The sequence below is a fragment of the Neolamprologus brichardi genome, chromosome 11 (genome assembly GCF_056152115.1).
Source record: "Neolamprologus brichardi isolate AB-2024 chromosome 11, ASM5615211v1, whole genome shotgun sequence".
Taxonomy (NCBI): domain Eukaryota; kingdom Metazoa; phylum Chordata; class Actinopteri; order Cichliformes; family Cichlidae; genus Neolamprologus; species Neolamprologus brichardi.
This window is the reverse complement of record NC_142114.1, coordinates 22,542,050-22,559,847: the sequence shown is the minus strand read 5'-3', so window position 1 is coordinate 22,559,847 and position 17,798 is coordinate 22,542,050. Positions and strand designations below refer to the sequence as shown.

Below are 17,798 nucleotides of genomic sequence, written 5' to 3'. Positions count from 1 at the left end.
TTGGACCGCATTAGTATTAGAAGTTGGAACTGTTATCCTGATTGACTGTGAAATGTTCTATAATAAAAATATATTCCACCATCAGATTGTTTTGTATTGTGTAATCTTTGAAACTATAAAACTGGATATTTTGTTGAATAATTTACACAAATGTATTTCTAATGTTCTAAATTTAAAAGAGACCTTTAATTGCTTGGTTAAGGTCACATATTATTCTTGACTAACAAGAATAAAGATACAAGTCTGAAAGGTAAAGAAAGTCAGCAGATGTACTTTGGCTTTTAGTAAAGGGTTAAACTGGGCAAGAAGAATCTGGTAAGGCATTCAGTATTTTCAGTAAATGAGAAATTAAATCTGAGGTGCTGATTAATGCATAATATCGAGTGCATGGTGATATTTGCTCAAAAACTAAGAAATAATCACTTCCCACAGTCCTCCTTACATCCTTAACACATCCTGTTGTCCTGCTTATCACTGTGATGTGGGCACGGTGCAGATAAGATAAATTTCCCTCAAACTAAATCTACATCTAGCTTGTACTACAGAAGAGGAGTGAACAGATTTTTTTTTCTGTTTTTGTGGGTTTTTCAGAGGGATTATTTTTTTTAAGTAAGGAGATTTCTGATGAACTTTTCACGATGATGATTAGATTCACTCACCAAATTTTACCTTTGATACCAACTTTATATTGTCTAGGAGAGTGGTCCCCAACCCCACGGGCCAATCATTTGGTACCGGGCCGCGAGAGTTGAGGCAGCGAATCATGAAGCAGCAACAATTACAGTAACTTGTTTTTAAATTATGTTTTCCACACATTAAACCACTATGTTATGTATCTTTTTCTCATCTGTCAAACCCCACTTTAACCCCTGGTGGTCAGTGTTAGTGTTTTGATATAACAAGGAGTATATGGGATAAACTCAGGATATAGAGCAGACCGTCAATCTTCAGCTCTTTCAGTCTATGTGCTGTAAAGTCCTTAGGCATGACATAAACCACAAATCGCCCCTGATGCATCCAGTGACTTTGACTTAAGGAGAGTATAAACTCTCCTTAAGTCAAAGAAAACAGTTTTTATACTAAAGGCTTCATGTTTAGGTAATCTCCACAGTGCTCCTGAAACCACAAATGTCTCATGGATCAATGGAAAATAATTTATCATAAATTCTAATATATGCAGGTTTCTGACCTGATAAAATCCAAATTACTATGATAATAATTTATTTTGGTGACAGGAGGTCCTTTGTTAACATATCTAAGATGAAAGTCAACATGAGCTGCGGTTATTTATTTTAGTTAATATTAACCTACTGGCGTCTGCTGTTAGTCATTATAGTGTGCCCCAGTGTGTCACATGGAGTTTTAAGCTTCTAACACTTTATATCAACTCATCTTTAAACTTGGATTAGAAACTGGAGGTCTTTGATGAAAAGAACAGAACAGAGTGTTAATTGTGAAGTTTTGACATCGGAGAAATATTTTACCGCTTGGTAAGTAAAAATATACCAAGATCCTATTTGCCACTGAAAATAATCTACTGATGACAGCTGACTGTCTCATTTGTTTTAGCACCTCTAAGTGATTGAAGTAATGAAACACATTTTCCTAAATAACTGTATCTATACTAACGTAAAATGTTAATTGTTTAGCAAGCAACACTGATGCTCTAGTATTATCTATTGATCATAACTGCAAGACACTGATTTTCCTTTATTGTTTGACTAGAGACATTCACTTTCTGAAGTTTGAAAATTCCTACATTACTTGCCAATTAACATCTGTAAATTTAGTGTATTCCTTACTGTTTGATTTGATATATTAGATTTAATAATACTGTATAAGATGTATGAGAAGCATAGAAGAAGAAGTTAATCTGTGTTGTTTATTTTGGTTTAGGTCCATAATGGAGTCCACTGTGAGCAGTGAGATCATTCTCTTCATTTACATCATTTCATTCCTGATTGGCTTCCCCTGCAATCTCTTAGCTCTCTATGCGTTTAGTGTCAAGATCCACTCCAAGCCACTTCCAACAGACATCCTGCTACTCAACCTGACTGTCTCTGACCTGCTGTTTTTGATCATTCTGCCTCTCAAGATGCACGAGGCAGCATCTGGTATGAAATGGAATTTATCTCATTTCATGTGCTCCATCACATCCTTCACCTTTTTCTCCACAATCTACACCAGCTCCTTGCTGCTGATGGCAGTCAGCGTGGTCCGCTACATAGGAGCAGCATTTCCTATCACCTATCATAAACTGCACAAACCCGTGTATGCAGTTGCTATTAGTGCTGTTATTTGGCTGATCTCAACAGCACACTGCAGTATCGCTTTCATCATCCAGCATCACTCATCTCTGTCCAGCAATAACTCCAGTGTGTGCTATGAACACATCACAAAAAAGCAGCTGGAGATCCTCCTCCCAGTACGTCTGGAGTTTTTCTTTGTACTCTGCCTCATACCTCTTCTTATTTGTGTTTACTGCTACTTGCGCTGCATCTCGATTCTGTACAGCCTGTCCAGGATATCCCAGATGCAGAAACAGAAGGCCATTGGCATGGCCTCAGGGACTCTTGCTGTGTTCCTCATTTGTGTTCTGCCATACAATTTATCTCATTTAGTGGGTTACATCCAGGGACAAAGCCCAGAGTGGAGGTACTACACCTTTCTGCTTAGCTGTTTCAACACTTGCATTGATCCCATTATCTTCTACTTTTCCTCCTCCAACTTCTACTTCTTCAGAGAAAAGATTATTTTTAGGAAGTGTAGGTGCACTGATTCAAGGCTGCGAGCGCAGACCAACAGCTCTAGCTAAGATTGAAAATGTAAAAATTACTTCATATTTAATATCACATGTACATATTCATTTTATTCTATTAATTTACTATAAATTACAGAAATTATATCAGGATTTGAGCCTTATATTTAACAATTTATACATACAGACCTGTATCTGAAATCTTTTAAAATATTCAAGCTTAAATTTGGATATCTTACTATTGCTTATGATCCTAAGCTGTTTAATGGGATTGTCTTATCCTTGACCATTTTCTTTAAATAATAAATAAATAAAATAAATTAAAAAAAATACACATTTGGTACATATGCAGTTTTCCAAATTTTATTGTTTTCCACCACGGTGCCAATCTTTAAATGTAAACTAATGTCTTCCGCAGCCCTGACACACTTTTTCCTCTTTACATTAACGTGGGCCAGCCACTCTTCTGCACTCATGCATTCTGTAGGCACACATGTAGAATATACCTGGAAAACATCAACAAAAGTCATCTTTAAAGAGATATAGAGACAATTTCTATAATATAACATGCCAAAGAGACTTTGATTTCTGATGGTAAGACATATATTTTGTGTATGAAGTAGAAGATTTAGAAAATATATACTGGATATTTTGACCTGTAAAGACTGTACTAACTCAGAAATGCAGCAGCTTTAAAATATATAAGTATGGATAAAATTTTCAGAGAAAGAAAGTGTTCATAAAACTCAAATGTATTTGTGTTTTTATAATTAAGAAATTGATAAATGAGACCTGCTGTAATGTTGGTTTATTCAATGCTTTTCTGCATTTCCAAAAACTGATAAATATCACTGTACTGATACTAAGATTGATCTAGATAAACAAACCTGCAAAGAAGGTCATTAGCAGGGCCACCCAGCCTAGAATGTAGGACCAAGAGAAGCGCCAGTCACCAAAGCGCTTGCCCAGGAAGTTCACAGTCACCCCAGTGTAAATGGCCATTGCAAGCAGAACAAAGAGAGCTGGTATAGTGGACACACAGTTAATCATCATATAATTCTTGTGTGCAAAAATAATGATACTTTCAGTTTCCAAATAACCACTTTACATAAATGTTAGAATGTAAATTGTTTTCTGCATCAATGACTTACTAGAAACAAAGAACATGATTCCAGCGGCAAATGATCGGTTGAACCGCTCAAAGGCAGAAAAGTGGGCAAAGGAGAGGATTCCTGCGATGATGCCAGCAAAGCATGACATGGCCGACAGGATCATAAAAGCACGAGTGGCATTCCAGTATGCTGAGGAGGAGTAAAACAAGAAAATACTATGAAGATGTATGCTAGAAGAACTACAACATACTAGCACTACCCAGGAAATTACAGATGTATTTATTATATATTTTAAATGTTTAAAAAAAGATAAATTTGAGTTCAGAATAAGATTCTCTCCAAATATAACTCATAAACTTGTAACTTTCTCTGTTGTAATGCATAATATAAATAAAAAAACAAAACAAAAGACAACTTTAATCAACTTGAACTTGCATTGGAATATATTAATAATTTAATATATTTACTAAAAATATTTGAGATCTATTTTGGGGTACGGACTCTTTGATTCCTTGTGCGGTGTATGGTTTTAATTGCAATTAATACAATTTATTCCTATTTCATTTATGACATCAGCAGCAGCTGTTATGGTAGCCAAACATTAGTATGATGTAATGCTGAAACCAAGGGGCATCGTGGGTTATTGCCACCAATACGGGGATCCAAAGTTAGTCTTTTTGTCCTCAGAGTGACATAGATTAGTTGGATGAGGTGGGAAGTTCAAGTAGTGGACATAATGATCATTTTAAATTACATATTTGAAAAACTGATTTTTCATAGTCTGCAGTTGTCATGTCCAAAACTGCCCACTCTCAGCAGTCCTTTGTATTATAAACACAGATGAGCCACTTTTAGCATGCAAATAAGTTTATTAAGAATAAAAGGTAAACCATTATATGTGCTAAGCATCAGCAATGTAACTGTGATCATACTGGCATGCTAACATTAGAGCAAATACCACAGAGGTTGGCTATAAACTTGGTCTTGGACTTTCAATCTAATAGTATAAACGTAATGTCTAATGAAAGTCAAGAAATTCCTGTTGATGCACCTTAAAAGTAAGAAAAGTTGGCTTCTGACCAGATAAACAACTGTCTCCGAGGAGGATCACTGTTCCTTACAAAGTTTTAAATGTAATGAATTTGGGTGGAGGACGATTTCCCTACTTACCAATGCTGTCAGTTTGCATGTAGCACTTTCCAGACATGCAGTATCTCCACAAGCCCTGATGGGCGAAGCTGCCAGACAGACGGTACTGCATCCAGTAGTCTGTGGCTGTGGAGACCACCAACAGGATGTTCCCCACAATGGCACAAAAAAGGCCCCCTCCCATGAAGCTGTACATCATGAGTGATCCTATGACTGTGGTTAAGGCTTTATGCACTGTCAAAAGAAAAAAGAAGATAGGAATCAGTGGTGCAAGAGTAAAGCTGCAGGAAAGAAAATAGTAATTTTCTTTACAGCATGGTGCTATAATGTTAATGTTTATTAAGTAGGGAATGGTTTTAAGAGACAGTAACACCATGAAGAAGTAGATGGAAAGAATAAAAACAAAAACTGCCCACATGTAGTTGCCACCACATGTCTGTCACTATGGCGTTGCATTCATTCAGACTTCATTTATATTAAATCAGAAAGGCTAAATGCATTCTTATAAAACCACTTCACTTCCAGGAATTAGTGAATATATACCATTGCACTCCCCGAATCCTAGCGTGACACATAGTCAGTTTGTGAGTCAATCCAAAACAAAGCGATTGCATTATTAATAAAGATATTTTCTATCATGTTCTATCAAACATGAAGTATTATGTGGGTCTTATAGTTAATTGATCTAAGTTTATGCATATAATTTGTTTTATCAACGCAGTTATCTCTCACAACAAAGCAAAGGACAGCTGCAGACCTGGATAAACAAATCATGCCACCTGCAATGCAATCAGCTCATAGCAACACGTGCTCTCTCGCTCACTCTTTGAATGTGTTTTATGTGCTTACAACTGCATCAAATAAACTGCCACAAAAAAACAAATAAGGAAATAGACTGGCAGTATAATCAACAAATAACTTCCAATGATGTGAAAGGCAGTGACAGCTGATACAAATAAAATCTGGATGTAACTAGAGGTCATTTTAGGGTAAGGGTATAGTTGCATAAGTAATCAGCACTCATGGATCAGACTAAACCCATCTTCATACTCATCCTTTACTTTAATTTCAGCAAAACATTTGTGGATTTTCACGACTATATCTTGTGTTAACAAACTCTGTCCAGGTACAGACAGATATAAACACTCAAAACAGCCTTTGTGGAAATTCCAGTAACAGTTTCCATTTTGCTATTATGGCACACACACATACACATTGAAAACAGTATCAGCTACAATACCAACTATGCACTTGCACTATCAGCCTTGGTAAATATTGAACAACTTTAAAAACATATCAAGCATCTGTTCCAAGTCATGTGGGTTCAGTTTTTCTCTGAGCTGTAAGAGCAAAATTAAGACAGCATACATCTGCAACACTGGTGTGTAACATCTGAACATCATATTTCTGTCAGGATGTATAAAACAAACAGACAAATCTACAATCTCAAGTTCTTTATGGGATGAAATCTTTAGAATCATTAGAAATGCTTGATGTATTATTTAAAACTATCTATGAATATACTGAAAATAAAGACCCTGAAACATGAAATATACACACATTATTACGAAATAGTCACAGTGCATGAAAACTGGTTAGCATCCAGTGTTATCCATTCTAGTTTATAAATTCTACTGCCATTAACAAATCCTCCCCCACCATCATCTCACCTGAATTCCTCAGGATAAATCAACCCTCTTAAGTATCAGGCTTTCCTTAGGGAAAGAGTGAGAGAGAGTGCAAGCCAGGAGTGAGCGAATGTCAAAGAGGATGGCCTAGGCTGAATTCCAAAAGGTTAACCCCCCACTTTTCTGTTGATGGAGGCAAAATCCTTTAAAACAATCAGCACAGTACAAATGGATATGAGTTGGTGTGCAAAAAGCCATGTGACACGTTCCTGCTGAACTACATGGGAGCATTTGGGGAGGTGGTGGTGGTGGGGGGGGGGGGGGGGGGGGGTCAGGGGATGCTATTGGGGTAAGGGGGAGGGTTTGTGATGCGAGGCCGCAGCAGCACAGTCCTTGTCTGTTGTTCTGTTTGGTGTTCTGGAACTGTGGATGTGCAAAGGCTTGCAGTACTGCTGCGGTCAATGGAACGTGCTGAAGTGCACACTTTCTTTCAGTGTAACTGGGGCGTGGTCATGGGGACACGTTGATGCTTAAAACAGATACGTAAACTTACACAGTTCATGTAGAGTGTGCTCTGCATGTTCACAGTGAATATGTGATGATGTTGACAAGGCAGTTGCCTAACAGTTAAAGGTTGCCGTTTATTGCATAGTTAAAGAAATATCAGCTAAACCTACCCTGACTGGATTTATTCTACTAACACTAGCACACGTGTATCAGTAATCTCAACGGCCGGTAATCTCAATCGTTTACACCATCACTGTTCTATTGTAATCCATTACAACAATTATGATAAATTGTCAGGGGCTGATGTAATGTGGTTGGTTTTTGTTGGATAGAAATGGTTTAAATTGAACTGTGTTACTGAGTAGTGTGTTTGACCCACCACACTACCACCACCACCACAAACTACAACCAAATAATAAGCATACAATAATATTGATCTCTTTGACAGCATCATTTCATAATCTTTTCTGGATAAATTACAGTGTATAAACAATCTAATATTTGCCAAATATTAGGCAACAGTAACCAGTCACAGATTATATATGATACATCTGTTTAAATCTCTAAAACTCTTTGTTTCCTGAAATTTGTTCTTGCCCTGTGACAATAAGGGGAGACCACCCACTCATTGTTACCCTGAATGAATTTATCATTAGTAGGAAAAAGATTTCAGCATCTTACTTGCACACTGCACAACACAACACACCCCCTCAGTGAAACCTTGTCTCCTAGTTCCTCATTTCTGCAATCATTTTAATAAATGTTACGCCATGGCTGTACTTGGCTAGTTGTAGTCTAGTCTGTAAGCTGTCTGTCTGTAACCTAACATATAACTGTAGAGTTGTTTCTTATTTACTAAGCAGAAATTAATAGTATTTCACGATGCCACTTTTTTCAGTTCGTATTTCTAAGTACGTGCTGGTTTCCAGATAATGCTGCTGGCCACACGTCATATAACCTCGTGATAGAGATAAAGAGATAATAGGATTGATAAATGCAAAAATCCCCTAAAGGGGGAATGACATAATGTGTTGTGACCTTTACTGATCTCTTGTCATATTGTGTTTTTTTTTTATTCACTGTTTATGCATTTAACACATTTTTACTATGAATGCACTGAGGGTCAAGAAGCCAAACAACCCACAAATTCTCTGTAATTTTCACAAGAAGAACTCTGATGATGCAATTGTAGTTCTTCTTCATTTTGATCATGAATGCTGTCAGTCAAACAGATGAGAAAGAAGTTTTAAGTCAGACCCACAGCTGCTGTGGTGTCATGTTTGCTTAAAGACGGTGTTGACAGGTTTGTTCATCTAACCACCATATAAATCTTTCACAAGATCAACTGCACATTTGCAAAACATATGATCAATATGATTGAAAGAAATAGACTGTTGTTAATTAGGACTGAAGTGATAATACACTGACTAAATTATAACTATTTTGTTTAGTATTTAAGACTGAGACAAGCAATAAGCACTAAATAAACATCTTTAGGGAGTAATCGCACGCTGTACTAATGGTCCTCACTCTGTGAAAATTAGAAGCTTTTGCCAAGTTTTTCCCCAAAAGTCAATGTTGTACCATGTGGCTGAAAACTGTGAGAAATCATGAGAAAGAAGAAGAAAGAAGAGGATAAAATGAAACACCAGACGAGAAAATACAAAAACAGAGGATTGTCAAGTTAAAGCAAAACAGCGCTGACCAAACACTAATGAAGCAATTTCAACACAAGTGTGACTGTCGTAATTTTTTGCCACTTATGTTCTCTACTTGGAAAGCTAAAACCTCAAGAGCACTTCCTCAAAGTGTATAATAGTGTTGAATATTAGCAGCTTAATTTGAAAATCTGCATTATAAGATTTTCAAATGACCAGATTTGTGTGCATTGTTCATTATTTTCATGGATGATGCACATAAAGATTTAACTGAGAGAAAACTGTAACTTTTTCACTATTGTTATAGGGTTAAATAAATCCTTTTACTAAAATATTTAATTTAGCAATGCATAAGAGTGGCAATGAGTTTGTGAGCTTATTGCAGATTGACTTACTTTGCCTGTAGTAAACTACAAAATTTTAGAGGATAGAGGAAGCCAAATATTATAAATACAGACTTGTCAAACCATGTTTAACCATATTCTTTCCTCTACTTTCTTCTTTCAAGTTCATGTTCATGTTACGGCACTAGAGCACCATCTACTGCACAGATGTATAATATCAGCTCACCACAATGAAAAAAGCATTGCTGAGAGAAGCTGTCACTAACCACCACCCTCACCACTAGCCATGGAAAGTTATTTTTTCTCACAGTGTACCTAATGTGCATGCAATTTACATAGGCATTTAAATTTAATGTTACTCCTTGAGATTGTACTTATCTCACCTTGAGGTGTGTTATTGGTACTTTTACTTAAGTAAACTGTTTTCTCCTTCTACCACACTTCACCACTTCTGCATTTCTGTGCCTCCCAAAGACAAGATCACCTTATTCCGAAGTAAAATCTGCTACATAATTATGTACCACAAAAGAAAATGACTGTCATAAAGGATGATGAAGGGTCTATAAATGAGCCCCACATGATTTCAAGTAAACATTAGAAATGAGAATTGATTTTTATACCTTTAAATTTAGTTGCTTATGTTAATCCTTGTCCATTTGTGTTCATCAATTCTTTCCATTATGCTGCAGCGTCTTGTGTGGATGATGCTCAAGATTTGACATGAATGTTTATCGAAACATTAGCACTTCTAGCATTGGGCTAGAAAAGGATAGTGCCCACTAGGTCAACTGACCTTTTGAACAAAAACACTGAGTTGCATCATGGGATTTTTGCATTTAGATGATTTTAAAACAGGGGCTGATCCAAAAGGACCATGTCAAGTCATATTCTTGTCTCAACAGGGGAACTCTCGACTCTCACCACAATGAAAAAATAAAAAGTTAATCAGTCCATAAATATTATGGTGACGATGGGATCTAATGGTGAAACATATGGCTTGAGGATTAGGATATGCAAAACAGCATTTGCTGGGGAAATCAGCTCTTCCAAGGAAGTGATCCTTCCTTCTTCACTCTTTTTCTAACTGTAGTGTAATTACTTTAAACATTTATAGAGGTGGTCACACTTGCTGACGATCAGTTAATAGTGCTCTCTTAATATCTATGAGAGCAGGAAGGGTATAGTTGGCTTTTCACAGGACTGCTTCTGCATTTTGGCCTAATTTTTCCTAAATAAATAACTATACAGTGTAACATGCCATGTTTGTAGTTCATCTCTAACATAATTTTAAGAACTGCTATGAATCTTAAAAGAAAGTTATTTTTCATGACATTAGATTCCCCAGAAAATGTAGGAAACAAACAGTCAAGAAAAACTTGAACAAAATCAAGATTTCATTAAAAATTTTAAATTCAAATAATGTTTGCCAATATTTTTAAAACAACAGAAAAACCTGGGCAAAAGCCCATGATGCTGGCCTACGAAAGTGCACTACTACACAGGATATTAACTTGTCCTGTATTTTAAAAATTATCCTTTAATTTTTAAAATTAAAGTGAGTGTGTGTGTGTATATATATATATATATATATATATACACACACATCCATCTACAAGTGGAAATCTCAGTTCTCACTTATAACAGACACACAGAATGACAGAAGAATAGAGATCCTTATTTTAGATATACAATATACAAAATAAATACACAAAAAGGGTTACCATCCACATCAATACAATTTAAAAAAAAAAAAAAAAAGCTTAGACGGTTGTAGCAACTCTGGTAGGTGGTGGAGGGATAAATGCGGGCAGAGACACTGATTTTTCAGAGAGAGTCTAAAAGAAAAAAGAGAAAACCCTTATTTTCTGTGATAAATGGAAGCAGTTACCCACTACATCTATTTATTTGCTATAGTAAGACTACCTTCTGTAACCTGTAGTAGTCAGGGGGGGACTTCAGCGCTCCTTTCAGCATGTTATTCACGGCGATATTTGGTTGGCTGTTTTTTACCTGTGGAGGGCATGACATGCACAAAATGTAATCATCAAATATAACAACGATTCATTGTGCAATGTGAATTCTTTTTTTTAAATAAACCAGGCTTCAACACAAATGCAATATGAGTACAGTGGGATAAATGTAAGTAGTTAACTGTAACTAGCAGTAAAATTATCCAGATAAATTCCTGCACATTAATTATGCTGGCTAGTGTATTTCAAACCTTATCAACTGCTCTGGGAACTGGATATCTTGGCTGATGACCTATGAAAAGCAAACATAAAAGTCCAAAGAAAAGCATCACAGTAAGTAACTAAATAAGTCAGTGTAAATGTGATTTATATTTAGTATTTAAATTCACCTACTTTTGTTCCTGATGCAGTAGACACCAAGGTAGATGAGGCCAATCAGCAAAAGAAGGAACAGAAGGCTGCAGGGGATTCCTGCTGCAATGCCAGCAATAGCAGGACCACTCAGTCCTTCACCTGCCATCAACACGACAGACTGTAACCAAAAATGTTACTGTAGGCTCATCACTAACAATGAGATAAGAGCTGTTTCACACACACAGCTGTGCTATACCTGGACCAATTCTTCGGCTCTTAGACGGCTCTCCATTGGTCATACGAGCTTTGGGGATGACTTGAAACCAGTAGGTCAGCTTGGGATCAAGGAAAAAGATATCCGTACTCCTGGCAGAACCAGGTTTCTGCTGGATTGTGCGATATACATTTGAGCTGCTTTTAGTCAGAGAGGCATTGCGATTTTTGCTCAGAAGGTCTGGTCCTTTCATTTGGATGTCGAACCCTTAACAAAATCACATACAATTCTGTTTTGTAGCATCACAATTCACAGAGGAAACCAGTTAATTCTAGCAGATCTCTCAAGATTTCAGTGATCAATGTTAGAGCTTACTGAAACGGGTAATTGTATATACATAAGCTAGCCGATACTAGCCATAACCAAAACTGGCATATATTTTTCCTAGTAGTTTCATCTTTAAAATATTTTGCCCAAAACACAGCTCCATGTAGATGGTAGTTTCACAGACAACACATTATTTACACCCCTATCTTCTATTTTGAGTTTCTGTTTTCACACTAGCAGTATTCATTCACATGGGTTATGGAATATCAAAACAAGAAGGGTGAGTCTGTGTTTTTTCTTTAGAGATAATCTTGTGAAGATAAGTCAAACTAGCACATTTAAGACCTTCCCTTAATTTTAGTACCTGTAACAACAGACATAGATGGGACCTCCCAGGTCAACGTGACGATGGTCCCGTTTCGGTTAGGGAACAAACTGGAATCTGAGATGGATGGTCCTGGAAAGAGAGAGGGATTGTGAGAGTAGGGGAGATCAAGGAAGGGCAGAAGAAGGGGGGAGGCGAGGGTACACCAAAACTGAAGAGCTTTGTCTGAAAGGAAACTGCATTCTCAGGTATTACTTAGCTCTGTTTCTGAGGGCCCATTGTGCCTTTGTTTCAGGCAATGCGAGCAGTACTCCAAAGCAGCAGAATCCTTACATTTTAATGGCACATATTTAACTTTAGAGTCGACACAAAAATGTCAAAATATGTTTAAATATTTTATTTTTAAGTGGATCTACAAATAACAATTACTTTGATACCATTTTCTCAACTTTGATTTGAAAACTCTAACTGCTTTCTAAACATTACTGCCTCAGAACTGAGAACCTAAAACAAGAAACTGTTGGTTATTTTTGTTAGTTATTTTAATTATAAAACCAGCTGAAGATTTATGTCCTTACATTTTCACTCATCTGACCTGACTTGTTTCCTTTACTGTTTTACATACAAAAATACAATTTTATACTTTTATCTACCTAGATATGAATGTCAACTATTACTTTTAGTTGTCAGTGTTTTTACATAGTCAGACAGGTACATTTAAAGATCTGAGTAATCAACCCCTTTTTTAACAAATTATTTTAACTAGTAACTTCCATCACCTGTTAAACATGGTAATGTAAGAAATATATTTCTCTATAAAATTAAATTGAACAAGTGACTTATACCTTGTAGCTGAATTTCTCTTTTCTTGCTGCCCAGAGGGTTCCTGCATGTGCAGGTGTAGTTTTGGAGAAGAAAGTTGCTGACACTGTAATGACGAATCATAAGCTGTGAGGTGTTGCTGCTGATCTGGTATGTGGACCCGTTGGTGACAGTCTCATTGCTACTGAACCATGACACAACAGCTTTAGGTGATGCCTCACTGAAACAGCGGACTGTCACCACTATTTTGCCCCCAGAGTCAACTGTGGTTCTCATAATTGGAAGGAATGCTACAGGACCACCTGGAGAACACAAGGTGCCTGTTTAGACTCGACTGCCAAAGTCAATAAAGCACATTATGCATACATTATGTGGATTTGTTATGAGTTAAAAATTTAAAACTTGCTTGCAGTGATATTGCACTTATTATGTTCAACCGGGTGTTCTGCCATGCACTGGATTGTTTTCCCATTTAGATTATCTGATGCATTGACGGTTAAGCTGAAGTTCCCTGTTCCACTGCTGGAGTTGCTTAGCTCTGGAAAAGACAGCTGGGCCTGTGGGGTTCCCCCTACCCATTCACAGTGATATTGCAGGTTGATGGCATTCACTGACTGCACCGAGCACTCAGGGTTGCCCACCGGCCGCTCTGTCCCAAGATAAAATGAATCTGTTATTAATGTCTGGGTACACATTTAAATATTTTATTTAGATAAATGTAAACAGCATTAGATGAGTACTATGTACTATGTACAGCAAACCATGACAAACTAAACTATAATTCTCAATCCAGATTGAGAACAATTTCACAAAAACATGACCTAAAAGATAAAATGTCTACTTTTCCACATACCATAAACAGTTAAGGTCATGTTCTTTTGGCGGCTTTCGTTTGTATCTTCATTGACCAGCCTGCATGTGTAAACACCTCCTTGACTGGTTTGTACATTTGTTAGATTCAGGACTCCTTTTAGGGAAATGATCTTCCCACCAAAGACCCACTCAGCGATTGGCTGTGGGAATCCATTAGCCTGACAGGAGAGGTTCAAAGAGTCTCCTGCTAAATAAAAAGACTGAAGTGGAAGGGCCTCAAGTGTAGGCTCATCAGGTCCATCTATAACACACCATGGAGAGTTATAAGAAAACAGGGATATAAATAAAGAGACTTATAAGTATATAAATAAAGAAGACTTTAAGCTGTAAAACTTTTAAACTGTTAAACTTACACCACACAGAGACATTTTGAGATGCCGTTGCATTTCTGAAGGGGTTTGTCAGTAACACAGCGTACTCTCCTGTGTCATTTCGGTTCGGCCTGAGGATCACAAGACTATTTGCCTGTGTCTTCACTAAATAGTGTGAGCTGTTTTTTATTTCAATGCCATTGAAGAACCACATTTGTTGCTCAAACACTCCTTGGAGCATGCTATGCTGCAGGGTAAAGTTCTCAGTTCCCTCTTTGATAAGACCCGGCTGTGAGCTCAGAGTCAAGCTCTGGATGTATTCTGTAAATAAAAACATGAAAGGAAAGAAGAACCACTAGATGATTATATCTACTCTAGTATACTGCCTTTCCTTTCTAATGCATCAGTCTTATTAAGACGGCAGGTACATATAAAAGATAAACTGCATAACTTGTTGTTTAATATTTAAAGAGTTATATTTAACATTTTATCTAAGCCATCAACAACAGCACGTCTTCCAGGAAGATATGCCCACTCACCAAATATTTTCAGAGTGAAAGTAGTTGAGGCTCTTTCCATTCCAGATTTAACCATTTCGATGGTGTAGTCACCGGTGTAGTTAAGTAGAACATTAAAAAAGGTGAGGGATGCACTTTGTTTCTCTATCCTGATTACCAGTGTTGGTCAAGTTACTTGAAAAAAGTAATCAGTAATTAATTACTGATTACTTCCTCAAAAAAGTAATCCCGTTACTTTACTGATTACTTATTTTCAAAAGTAATTAATTACTTAGTTACTTAGTTACTTTTTAAAAACACGATTTACAACCTGAATAGGTGATAAAGCGATAGATCTTTCAGCCCAATTCTACTTTTTCTGCATAATCCATCATACAAAATGTAATCAAATGGAAAAGTCTCTTTTTAAAACTTGTTTTGTTAGTTTTAATCTTTTAACTTTATGCATGAAGCAAAATTTTAATTATATGCACCATTCTCTGACTGGAAGAAATTAGTTTAACATTTAAACCTATTTTCTGCACTTTCCAGCACATAATATATATATATATATATATATATATATATATATATATATATATATATATATATATATATATATATATATATATATATATGTGTGTGTGTGTGTGTGTGTGTTTACACTCACTCTTTCAGATGCAAGTAAAACACAGCAGAAAATAAATAAAGTCAAAGACTAGCGGGCCTTTTGCTCTATTTTCACCTGTAAAGCAGGAGTAGAGTAGGCGGAGGTTTATCCTGGTGCAGGTGTGCCGCAGCGGTCAGTGGAAGGATACCGCAGTTTCTCTGTGAGTTTCTCATTACGACGTAGCTACTCGGTGCTTGCTTGGAAGTTTAGGGGGTTTTTTTCGCTGTAAAAAGAAGTTTTCTTCCCACGCACAGCGGACACTAATGTTTTTGTCACTTTTTACGGAATCAAACTCAAAATAAGGTCAGTACGAACATCACACTCGCTTACGTCACTGTCATGAGACATTCTCGCAAGAAAATCACGGTTTTAGTAACGCAGTAACGCAGCGTTCCTACGGGAAAGTAACGGTAATCTAATTACCGTTTTTGCAATAATAATCCCATACTTTACTCGTTACTTGAAAAAAGTAATCGGATTACAGTAACGCGTTACAAGTAACGCGTTACTGCCCATCTCTGCTGATTACACTACTGAAAGTTGCAGCTACAGATGGATCAGCACTGGAATTTATAGTCCATGTAGCAATACTTAAAACCCCCTTAAACCAGCTAACAACTGGGTCAGGGGCACCACTGAAGGACACAGCCAGAGTCACATTTTCGCCAGCTACAGCATTCACCCTGGGACCAGCAGGAGAAACCAGCAGTTCACAGCGGGCACCTGTGAGGATGTAGCCAACTGAATTAGGAAGGAAATTGCAAGGTCACGCAATAAGTCTGCTAACATCAAAATAATGCCAATTAAACAGGATTACTGTCGTATAATCTTACAATCCGGAACAATGCTGTCGTTACAGAAACGCACAAAAAAGCCCTCTTTTTCTAACCCTAAAAATGACACAAAAATTTCTAATACTAACAAACAAAATCACACAGATAAGTGTCATAAGGCGTAACTACGCTTTAGTCTCACCTTGGAAAGTAAAAAATGATAAAATGGCCAGAAACAACGAGCTTAATCTCTTGAATTCCTTTACACAAGGCATTTTTTGTAAAACTTTAAGCACGCTTGTTATTAGAAGCAACCGTTAGTATTTCCAGTACAAAAGCAGAGACGAAAAACAAAAACGTCTTGTAAAGTCCTAAAGCGGTAACTTCTGTATCAGCAGAAGCTCCAGCGGACAGCCAGGCGCGTGAGTATCCCACCTGTACTCACTCGATTGTGCACGTGAGGCCACGCCCCTTACGTAATTACACACAACAGCCCCTTTATTTGTATCTGCTTGCTGATAAAATAACATAATATTTCCTTAATACAACTGGTATAAATATACCAGGTATATTAACTAAAGAAGAGGTGGAGAGAACGTTTAAGTAACAACTTTACCTGCGTCACCATAGTTCTGGTACCCTCATCTTAGCAGTCAATGATGTATGCTAATATGGGAAAGTCAAGAGGCCTGCCTGTCCATGTACGTGTTCATACAGTACCCAGTTTTAAATCACATACCTATGTGCTAAAAACCACCAGGCTTTTTGTATGGAGACCAAAACCTAAAAAAAGTGACATTTGTAGTTTGGAATAAATCAACTGAATATATCAAAACAATAAATCTGTAATAAAGTGCTATAATAACTAGGCTATATTTTGAAATTATGCTGTAAAGTGTAAAAAAAACAAACAAAAGAAACCACATTTTCAAGATTTATTCGCAGGTTACTTTTACAATTTCTCAGTTTATTCTTATTTTTGTAAAGGAGGAGGCAGTTTTGCTGTTTTATTCTAAGCAAACAATGTTGGAACTTCTTCTGAAACCTGGATTCCATTTTTCTTTTCACAGGTGCTCTAATAATACATTACAGATTAAAGACACATGACCTAAGAATCACGCTTTTACTGGTCTTAAAAAAAACAAAACAAGTATTAGGACCACACTTAAGGTTAAACTCGAAACACTAGTTTGAGATTAAACCTGTTGTTTTAAGTCAAAAACCTACACAGGTACTATACCACTATACCCTTTACAAAATGCCTTTTGTAGAGAGGTTAGAGGAGAAAAAAAAAGGAAGAAAGAAAAAAAAAAATCATACTTAGGAATCAGTTTTGGTAACTTGGAAATTATTTGTCTTTTAGCACATAAACACAATATGGTGGTAAATAAGACACAATAAGATCTGATCAACACATTTTGGACTAAAATGGAGTAAAACAGTATTTAGCATTTAGCATTAATATTTAGCATTTCAAGTTTAATCTCAAAATGAACAATATTCTTT

The 17,798-nt window shown here is 36.6% G+C and overlaps 3 protein-coding genes across 3 annotated transcripts; 1 reads left to right on the top strand and 2 right to left on the bottom strand.

Moving 5' to 3' along the window:
• Positions 1-1,903: 1,903 nt before the first annotated feature.
• LOC102789298 (free fatty acid receptor 2-like) lies at positions 1,904-2,815 on the top strand. The gene has a single exon (XM_087847940.1). The coding sequence runs from the start codon at positions 1,904-1,906 to the stop codon at positions 2,813-2,815; it is 912 nt and encodes a 303-aa protein (XP_087704066.1).
• Positions 2,816-3,113: 298 nt separating this feature from the next.
• On the bottom strand, positions 3,114-6,843 carry lim2.5 (lens intrinsic membrane protein 2.5). Its single transcript, XM_006791727.3, has 5 exons — positions 6,690-6,843; positions 5,041-5,253; positions 3,910-4,059; positions 3,646-3,780; positions 3,114-3,264 (listed from the first exon to the last, which is right to left on the bottom strand). Exons 2-5 carry the CDS (start codon positions 5,216-5,218, stop codon positions 3,203-3,205), a joined length of 525 nt encoding a protein of 174 aa, XP_006791790.1. The 5' UTR covers positions 5,219-5,253; positions 6,690-6,843; the 3' UTR covers positions 3,114-3,202.
• A 4,073-nt stretch (positions 6,844-10,916) lies between these two features.
• On the bottom strand, positions 10,917-16,567 carry vsig10l (V-set and immunoglobulin domain containing 10 like). Its single transcript, XM_087847805.1, has 13 exons — positions 16,495-16,567; positions 16,029-16,242; positions 14,892-15,019; positions 14,395-14,673; positions 14,022-14,282; positions 13,575-13,817; positions 13,192-13,470; positions 12,386-12,478; positions 11,737-11,961; positions 11,520-11,639; positions 11,378-11,418; positions 11,080-11,166; positions 10,917-10,991 (listed from the first exon to the last, which is right to left on the bottom strand). The coding sequence occupies exons 1-13, from the start codon at positions 16,565-16,567 to the stop codon at positions 10,917-10,919; spliced, it is 2,118 nt and encodes a 705-aa protein (XP_087703931.1).
• Between the last annotated feature and the right edge of the window lie 1,231 nt (positions 16,568-17,798).